This window comes from Ostrinia furnacalis, unplaced genomic scaffold, assembly GCF_004193835.3.
Source record: "Ostrinia furnacalis isolate ACB-3 unplaced genomic scaffold, ASM419383v2 OfSCF0020, whole genome shotgun sequence".
Lineage (NCBI taxonomy): Eukaryota > Metazoa > Arthropoda > Insecta > Lepidoptera > Crambidae > Ostrinia > Ostrinia furnacalis.
In genome coordinates, this window is record NW_021130259.1 from 113124 (window position 1) to 123501 (window position 10378).

The 10378-nt window shown below is 39.6% G+C and overlaps 1 protein-coding gene across 2 annotated transcripts; it reads right to left on the reverse strand.

Annotated features, from left to right (window-relative positions):
• Positions 1–350: 350 nt before the first annotated feature.
• On the reverse strand, positions 351–10198 carry LOC114366300 (ATP-binding cassette sub-family F member 1). 2 transcript variants are annotated; one of them, XM_028323248.1, is made up of 19 exons: positions 10121–10198; positions 9794–10035; positions 9594–9716; positions 9108–9209; positions 8752–8880; positions 8371–8469; positions 8070–8173; positions 7859–7942; positions 7080–7266; positions 6585–6872; positions 6425–6501; positions 6043–6191; positions 4854–4937; positions 4527–4764; positions 3922–4102; positions 2774–2952; positions 2096–2329; positions 1229–1387; positions 351–739 (listed from the first exon to the last, which is right to left on the reverse strand). In XM_028323248.1, exons 2-19 carry the CDS (start codon positions 10029–10031, stop codon positions 638–640), a joined length of 2757 nt encoding a protein of 918 aa, XP_028179049.1. In that variant the 5' UTR covers positions 10032–10035; positions 10121–10198; the 3' UTR covers positions 351–637. The 2 variants fall into 2 exon arrangements, with proteins under 2 accessions (XP_028179049.1, XP_028178977.1); XM_028323176.1 differs by having other exon boundaries at positions 9794–10153.
• Between the last annotated feature and the right edge of the window lie 180 nt (positions 10199–10378).

The window sequence follows — 10378 nt, forward strand, 5'->3', positions numbered from 1 at the left end:
TGTTTGCCGGAATCGTTTTGATATTGAATATTTATTAGAATGTATGTAACGGTATAAATATTCCGAATTGGAGTAAAATTAAATATTGTTATCAACATGTTACATCACAAAGTTTTGAATGTTTCGATTGAATTTGAAAATTATCTGAGGGTGACGACGTAATTTTTACCCGACTGCGCCAGAAGGAGGGTTATGTTTTTCGAGTGTATGTATGTATGTGGGTATGTATGTATGTATATTTCTTTAGCACGGCCTACAGAATAAACGGCTTGACCGATTTTAGCGTGACACTGGCTATATTACAATTGAAAAAAATCAAAATGGCGGATTTTAGGCGCCATAGTTAGTTCATTTTTACGCAGTTGGGTTTTTGTTTTCTCATTAATATCGGAATTAATATCGTGCGTAACAAATTCGTGAAGTAAACGCAAGTATTAAAAATTTTCGGTGCTGATTTGTTCATAGATAATACATCAATATGTAGTCATAACTCATAAACATTTTTTGAGTCGTCTATTTTAGACTGTTACATCTTTTATGAAATTTTCATGAAATGAACACTGTTTTTTTATGTTTTGTTTGCAAGAATTGAAGCATGTAATCATCAGACGTGTACCATATAGATATGAGCGAAGGCCTACTGCAGGACGGCCGCGTTGGCGATAATAGAAGGCGAGTTGATGGTCTCCCCGAGGCTCTCCAGGAGTTCCTTTCGGTAGTCGTCGAAGTCTCCGTCGACCTGGTGTGGAAGAATAGATAGATTAATTTACTTCTTCCTTATCTACCGATTCTAGGGTCGTGTGTCTGTGATGAAACTACTTCTAGCTTACCTAGAGGGGTTTTAAACCTAAGTAAGATGATTAAGTAACTTACTCATCATTACATCCTCATACGGGTAACATTCTACCTTTTTACAAATAAAAATGTACTCTCGATGTTTGATTGTTCGTCAGCTTGTGCTACGTGGGATTTGCTTGCTAAACACTTCAGTAAGCCGATTGGCTGTTCTGATTAATACCAACCAGAACAGCCAATCGGCTAGCCGGACATAGGGTAAGCACTGTTTGCTGCCTAATCGAATAAAATATGTGTAAACCCGAATGAACTTAACGACTGGCACTAGTAGTTAAATGAGGCTACCCGACCACACAGCTAGTAATTTCTTTGGAATCGACAATACCAGCCGGCTTATGTGTGCAGCAATCCTAATATAAAGCCGAGCACTGACCTCGTTGATAGTCTGGTCCTCGATGACGTAGAGCGCGCACTCGGTCTCTCGGATGAGGCGCTCGTCGTGAGACACGATCACCACGCCGCCCTTGTACTCGTTGATGGCCTCCGCCAGCGCGTCGATACTCTCGATGTCCAAGTTGTTGGTCGGCTCGTCCTGGGAAAGAGAAGATCAAAATTTAATCTAATGAGGGCTATCGTTTTTATACTTAACAGTTGGCACCCCTGGCGATTGACAGAACCTTACTCTACAGTGGCGCCATCTTGATGAGTGCAAATGCGATAGTCCTCCTACCACTTTCGCGCTCACCAGTTGGTGCCACTGTCTTCGCTACTAGCAAGTGACAGGACCTTACTCTACAGTGGCGCTAACTGGTGAGCGCTAAAACGATAGCCCTCATTGTGTATATGTTTAAGCTGGTCTAAAATAACAAATATCGTTTGTTATCAATACTGTTAGTACGAACTAATTTTATGGTATCAATAGTATGGAACTCTCGATAATCTGGACGCCGTTCACGATCAGCGTTAATGTCAGCGCTGCTAGAGCCACGCGTGTCATTTGGCCGCATCTTAAATCTTCCGTTATCAGTGTGCAAGTACCAGACTTCGGGAGCCATCAAGTCAGCTCTGCAAGAGCCACGCCGCTAAGGTGCATCTTGATGGCGTGTGCGCGTAGCCAGCCAGCCTAAACATCGCTAGTAGCGCCTTCTCTTATTACAATCCTAACAGCCGCTGCAGAACCCAGTACGGTCTCACCAATATAAAGACGTGCGCCATCAATGTCAGCACTTCTAGCGCAACGCACCTCATCTGGCTGCATCTTAAATCTGCCGTCATCAATATGCAAGTACCAAAGACTTACCAATATAACAACATCAGGCGCCATCAGCGTCAGTTCAGCCAGCGCAACCCTGGCCTTTTGTCCTCCGCTGAGGTCCTTCATCTTGATGGTATGTGCGTGACCGGCCAGCCCGAAGGTTCCTAACGCCTTGCGTGCCTTTTCGTACTGCAGCCCGAATAACCGCTGTAGATACTCCACCGGCGATTCTTCAGCTGTCAGGTGCTCACCCGAGTGCTGGTCGAAGCGGCCTATCCTCTGCGGAATAAGGTTCAAATTAGAAGTAGCAATAACAGTAGTCGGGCAAAACGATGCTAGTATTTAAACACTTCAGGATGCAGAGCGAAGTTCTACGGAAGGTTCAGAACTACCGGTTGACTGAACAAGTTCCTTCGATAGCGGTGTGGGACATGTGACGTAACAGCTATGTTTCAGTTGAAGTCTGACTGATATTTGTCATTTTTATGTCAACAACCACCCGCGCACATCGCTCTACTATCGCAGAAAATCATCAAACTAACATATTAACATTCCGCAAATACAATTATAGAAAAAAAATTAATAACCAAAGAAAACAGATATTGCTTTTCCAAACACCGGGTCTATCAAAATCCAAAATATATTGAACCTAAAGTAGGTGCACTTAAGGTTTACATTCATAACATATTGAAAAAGTTTATAATCTAACATGGTGTTACTAACCAGTCTGTGATTTCTAATCAGCTCCCCGCGACAAGGACTCAGCTCTCCCACGAGCAGCTTGAGGAATGTGGATTTGCCCACCCCGTTGGGGCCCACTATGGCGATTCGAGAGTTCAGATCTATGCCGAAGTCCACGTCGATGAACAGCGGCTTCTGCCCGGGGAAGTTGAAGTTCACATCTGTGGAAGGCATACACGTTAATATTCACATAATGAAAATGGCAAGTCTCAATGACATTATAACTAAATAGTCATTTTAATTTAATTTCTTGATCCTCCTTTTATAAGAATAAGGAGTTATGTACTGTACTGTATAGGCATTTTCTGCTTAATGTGTGTATTTTTCCTGAGCCCCGATTGCAAATTTTCAACTGCAACGCGACTGGACTACGAACGAACATCAGCTGTTTTGACAAACGTATCGCGGTGTCGTTTTGACAGCTAGATCAAACGAAGCTGTAATGTAAACGGAGCGCAACTGCTCCTTTGAGTTAAAGCTGACAAAAAGCTACTTTTTCTCAAACGCAAGTCAAACGCTTCACGAACATTTGCTGTGTTTTAGTAATTTTAGTTTCAAAAATAATGTGTTCGAACTTTTAATGTAAAGTGCATAAATCTGTTTTTTCGTCTTTGTTAGCGCGTGAACTTTACTGTGATACCGAATTGCACATCAGCTAGAATGATAATGGAGCGCGAATTGCACGCGACTGGAGATGAGACACGAATGAATTGAAAACATTACAATGCGAACAGCTAGGGACTGGAATTCGTTGCCTGCTGCTGTCTTTCCCGAAGACTATAATCCGGGCCTTTTCAAAAGTGAATATGCACTTACAGTACAGATATGTACCATCCTAGACTGCATCCCACTTCACATCAGGTGCGATTGTGGTCAAATACCTGCCATGTTATGCATAAAAAAAAATGCGCAATCTCGGCCCTGACCGGCGGCACTCCGCGGCGGAGCGCGTGATTTTCATATAAAAAATCACGCGCGCGGACGCGTTGTCAGTGTGAAGTGCCGCGCGTGTTTTCTATACAAACTGAGGTACTTGCATACAGTGATTAAATTGCGGAGCGCGGCGCAGTGTGATAACCGCCTAAGCTGACACTGAAAACACTGAAAATAAGCGTGTGTGTATCACGTACTGTGCAGGCCGAGTATGGGCGGCTGCAGCGGCGGCGGGTCGGGGAAGGAGAACTTGACGATGTACTCCTTGGGCCGCTGCAGCAGAGTCACGGGCGCTGCGCCCTCGTCTGCTTCCTCGCGCTGCGACTTGCTGCGGTTCTTCTCTTGCTTGCGGGTCAGCGCTTCTTTCTGCTTCTTTTCCTGTTTGAAAAGGTAAAATAAACATCTTAGATAAATGGATAACGTCTTCGTAACAAAACAGTTGCTAGGCAGACGAAAGATCGTGGATTTAAAGTATTAAACACCACCTGAGACATACATAAGGCCCGGTTTCCGAAGCGGAGCAGAATTTTTTTTTTAATAAGTAACCAATCAGATTTCATTTCATTCTATCAATTTCATTCAATCTGAATGAAATCTGATTGGTCATTTAAAACAATTCTCCGTTCCGCTCCGCCTTGGTGGAAACCGGGCTTAAGACATACTTAAATAGATATAAAAATATATTCAAGACTCGCAACTATCACTAGTGCTGATTAGATTGACTTTTACCCCTAACGGGAATTGACCCCACAACCACATCAGTGGTAGTTGCAGAGTATTGTAGTAAGAATAAAATACATACTGCTGCCTTCTTCGACTGTCCATGCGCCTTCAGCTCTTTCAGTCTCTTCTCTTGCTTCTCATACTCCTTGATCATTTCTTTCCTCTTTTGTGCGTACATCTTCTTGAACATAGAGTAATTGCCCTTATAATAGAACAACTTCTGCTGGTCTAAGTGGATGATTTCGTTACACACGTTGTCTAAGAAAGACTGGTCGTGAGACACTACTAGTAAAGTCTTCTTCCAGCCTTGTAGGTAGCTGTAAGTAGAAAATAAATATTAGGTACTTCTTTATTTCTTTTTTGATTGTTACATTTATTGACATTATTAGTAAGTATTTGTACTTACTTGTCCAACCAAATGACTGCGTTCAAATCTAAATGGTTTGTAGGTTCGTCGAGTAAAAGAAGTGTTGGTTCAATGTATAGAGCTCTGTAAAAAAATACGAATATTTAGTCGTAAGACAAAGCTGTTGAGTAGGTTTATAATAAATGAACGAAACACAACATAGCCAAAGAAAAATTAAAAAAAAATTAAAATTAAAAAAAAAACTAGAGATGAAACGGATAGTTGTTTGGCCGGATACCGGATACCGGATATCCGGCCAGCTGCTAGGCCGGATAGCCGGATATCCGGCGGCCGGATAGTTGGCCCATTGTCTCGTTGCATGTCGTGACGATTTTAGCGTCGCACAGGTGCTTCGAACGCGATCAGTGGGTCTAGTAGACTACACAAGTCACACTTTTCGAAAATCGAATCCGTCCGAATCCGAATAGAATGTCAGATTTTGCAACTTGTCTAAGGGCAGATCAATTCGGGCGATTCCGGTTGCCATCGTGAGTGTGTGATTGAATAGCGAAAATTAAATTAGTTTACTTGCTGCGTAATCTGACTGAACTACATACATGGTAATATTTCGACATTAACAGATATTTACTATTTATGTATTCGTCATTAGAGTGAATAGCCCAGAAAAAAAAATTAGTATTTTGAAAGACTTTTTTGTAACTTTTTGGGCTTTAAATAAAATCCGTCATTATTATAAGCCATTTTATTGATATTTACCTCAAAGATTAATGCATTTCACTTTATTGTCGTAGTTTTTTAATATCCGGTATCCAGTAAATTTAGGCCGGATATCCGGCCTACCGGATAGTTACCGGATAACCGTTTCATCTCTAAAAAAAACTGGTAAAAAATTCTTAATAATAAAGCTGACCTCAAAGCGACAATAGCCGAACGGTGGAGGTGTCGGACTGGCCGACTCTATCTATCTACTATCGCCGCTGGGCAATGAGGGTTTTCGCGAATGAAAGATCCGCTAGATGGCGGGACGTGGATGTGGGGTCTGACTGCTGCGTGATTGGTGGATTTTGACATATCTGTCAATGTCATGTCAAAAATAACCAATCATGCATCATTTGGACTTTTTTTCATTCGCGAAAACCCTCATTGAATCTTAACACAAGCGTATTTAGCTTACCATGAGGGTTTCACGTGATTATTTAAAAATGCATTAGAAGTATCAAATAGTTACCTAGCAAGTGATACTCTCATACGCCAACCACCAGAGAAGTTCTTCGTGGCGCGGTTCTGCATTTCTCTGCTGAAGCCCAGACCGGCGAGGATACGTCTCGCGCGCGGCTCGGCGGAATCCGCGCCAATCGCCTTCAGCTCGGAATATACCTGAACACGACATAGAATATCACTAGGTAATTTAATTTTTATATGATGGACTCTGCCACTTTTTGTCAAATTTGATTTCTGTGATGAAAAGAGACGTTTAATTTAAAAAATCAAAATCAAAAATCAAATCAAAATCAAAAATATTTTATTCAATTTAGACCACAGGTGGCACTTATGAGGAACTGTTTTATATTTTTGGAAGAAGTAATTTAGGGATTAAGCAGAATGCTTACCTCATTTAGTCTATCCTGTTTGCTAAGATTTCCCTTTTCAGTTTCAGCTTCAAGTTCCTTGGCTTCCTTGAGTAGTTCTGAAATGGACAGCACAAAATTAATACCACGGTGTTCTTACTGTTGAAAGATAATGACAAATAGAAATAAGAAAAAATCTTACCAGTCCTCTTGACATCTGCCTCCAATATGGTGTCGACCGCGCTCATATCGTTAGCAGTGACCTCTTGCTCACAAAGCAAAATGTCTATGTGAGGCGGTAGAGGGAACGCCCGCTGTGCTAGATGCCTCAACAAAGTCGTCTTGCCGTGGCCGTTGGGCCCGACCAGACCGTAGCGACGGCCGTTGGCTATCAACAAGTTTGCATTCACAAACAAGTCCTTGCCTTTGGCGCTGATTGAGAAATTCTCAACTTTTATGTCCACCGCATTCTCTAATGCTGCCATCTGACCTAAAGATATGAAATACACATTTTAACGTATTTTGTAAGTTTCTACTTCAATTCATACCAAAATCGTCTTTGAAATTGGTATGATATCGACTCATATTGGCTTAACAGTGTCAAAACTAAAGACAAAGTAGAAAACTGACTGAAAAGACGAAAATATGTACTTAGTTGTGTGTACCGCAATGGAATTGTGTTAAATAAATTATTTACCTGCAGATTTTTGTGCCTGGCTAACTGTGAAGTTGGCATCTAAATCACTATGTCCCTGACCACCCTTCTTAGTCATCATCTCCATCTGTTTCTCATACTCTTGTTGCTTTTTAAGCTTCTTCTTTTCCTTGTGACTTAACTTCTTCTCAACAGGCTCTGAGGAATCTTTGTCTTGCATTTCTGGGACCTAGAAGGTTTGGCATATGATGAGTTTTTTTTTCCAACAATAACAATATCCACTGTCATTTTTAAAATTTTATAACTACATAAGATGTGCGGGGCACATAGCTCGAAGAGCTGATGGCCGCTGGGGCAGGAAAGTTCTTGAGTGGCGACCACGAGCCGGAAGACGTAGCGTGGGCAGGCCTCCCACTAGGTGGACCGACGATCTGGTGAAGGTCGCGGGAGGTACCTGGATGCAAGCGGCGCAGGACCGGTCTTTGTGGAAATCCTTGGGGGAGGCCTTTGTCCAGCAGTGGACGTCTTTCGGCTGAAACGAACGAACGAACGAACATAAGATGCTCATTAACTTGAGCTGGATGTGCCATTGTCTATACATGCAACATGCCTGCCTATGTTGAACAAAATATTACCATAAGCCCGAAGGTAATCGGCAGAGAATGCCCTTAGGGCATTAAGTTCACCTTATGTACCAATTATATGATATTAAAGCTCAAATAAATAAATAAAAATACACTTCAAAAGAATTAAACTTAAATATATTATTTTCATTAAAGACCACTAGTCCATGTTATTATACTCAGCAAAGTAAATGTAACCTTATCATCAGCCTCTTGTGATGCTTCATCACCAGATTCCGCTGCTTCTTTCACGTCAGCTTCCTTGGTTTTCTTCTTTTTGTCCTATTAGCAAAAAACATTTATTTAACTAGAACAGAATACCTAATAAAAATCGTTATGTACAAGAATGAAGTACCACATAATGAAATAAAGAAAGAAATAAACCAGATATATTCTGTAGCATTGATACCTTAAGTTTAGCAGGTGGCTCTTCTGGCTCCGGATCTTTAATTTCAAATTTCTTCAATTCTGCTTCAATATCATCAATATTGTTCTTCTTTCTTTTACTTTTTCCTAAAACATACATAGATTTATACTAATGGTTCCAGCATTATTTAATTCAGAAAAAAAGGTCATTGGAATTGCTTAAGTTTAAGTATTATCACTACCATCTTTCTGAAAGATAGTCAATGCTTTTGTTAAAAAAAAAAAAAAAAATCACAAACTATTATCATATCAAAAACAAAACATAACAATATTTTATCTCCCACCTTTGCTTTTAACTAGAAGCTCTGGTAAGTCATCTTCCTGATCAGAAGGCTCTAGTTTTACTTCCTTGTCACTGTCTTCGTCAGGCCATTCATCTTTTCCTAAAATCAAGGATTTATTTTATGCAATTACAGATTTTTGGCAATATGTTTTTTAAGTAAAAAAATAAGTTTCTTCTGGAAAATCTCTTACTATATTTGAGCATTCTATTTTATTATAAAATCAGATATCTTTATTTGTATATCATTATAAATACTCATTATACAGACCACACTAAATCATGAATTACAAGTAAACATGTGGTTTCAGGGTTATTTTAACTCTAAATAAATACCAATCACGTATACCAGTATGATATTCTGTACCTAGTCAATAAGACTAACCTTTTTTATTTTTGGATTTGGATGCTGGTTTACTCTTATTGTTTGTGACTTCAGCCACAACTGGCTCTGTTTCTTCAACATCCTCTTCATCAGAAGATTCAGCAGCTATACTTTTCTTTTTATTTTTTGCTGAAAGAAATGTACAATCATCACTTTATAATTTTGTCATCAGAAGTTAATATTTACTATACGTCATATGTATCTCGTTTCAGCCAAATGACGTCCACTGCTGGACAAAGGCCTCCCCCAAGGTTTTCCACAATGAACGGTCCTGCGCTGCCCGCATCCAGGCTCTTCCCGCGTGTATAAGTCTACATAAATAAGTGGTTGATAATGTCATAAAATATGAAACTTACTTTTCTTTTTTGAAACCGGTTTTATAATTTCATCTTCTGAAACTTCTTTGAGACCAACATCGCTGCCTCCATCAGACCAGTCATCATCTTTCTTACCTTTACCTAAAATAATGATAACAAAATAAATCATATTATTATTATTTATTTATTTTATTTTATAGTTACAACTATTCAATACACTATTTTATTAAGCAATCAATAGCAACTATCATCATCTTTATTAAATGTAAATAGTGAAGCTAAGACAGTTGACTATACAAAGAAACCAGGTGTACAAGATTGTCAATCCTAAACTTAAATAGGATTTAAGTTACTGAATATAACTGCCATTATGAGCAAAAATATGTTGTGCATAAAATGCCACATCATCTTCTCTCTTAGCAAGTAACACAAGGTTTGACCACAGAAGAAGCAATATATGCACCATGGAGCACAATATGGTGCCCAATTTGGTGGAAAACTATTTAAATTAATGTTGTACATTACCTTTCTTCTTTTTATTGGCCTTGGTGGCTGATTTAGATGTGGTACTTGTTGTATTGCTGATTACAGATTTGTTATCATCTTCCTCATCATCTGACACATCAGCACCTTTCTTCTTATTTTTTCCTGTGCAAAATGATTATTGTAAAGTACAAAATCAAGATATTGTAAAAATATTGCACAACTTTTGAACATACACATACCTTTCTTTTGAGATTTCTTCGCTGCTGGTTTCGGCACATCTTCGTCATCAGACGCTGGCACTTTTTTGGGAATATCTTCTTCACTGTCACTCCAATCTCCAGCGTTCCCTTTGCCTTTCTTTTTGCCTTTGCCTTTGCTTTTGGAGGTTATCTCATGAGTGTCACTTGCTGCCACTTTCTTATCGTCCAAGTCCTCATCGAAATCTTGATTTTTCTTGTTTCCCTTCTTTTTAGACATGTTTCTACAAAAATTAGGAATTTATTCAATTGTATTATTCACAAACTTTGATAGCCAACTCACGAAGAAAAGTTCAAAAAATGGGAAACCTGTCCGTTCTGTGTTCTGTCAAATAATATGCAATATGACAATGACACTTGACTGACACTGACAGTTAGACAACATGCACAGGCACTATTTTAACGTAAGTTTGACCACGGAGTTTGAATCACTCAAGAACTTAGAGTCAGTCGTTTTAAAAGGAGAGGGCACTGAATTCCAGTGTTGCCAGTCGGGTCTTGTCAGAAATTACCAGAAATATAAAAAAAAAGTAACCTTTTTGAATAAAAAGTAACCTTCGTACGGGG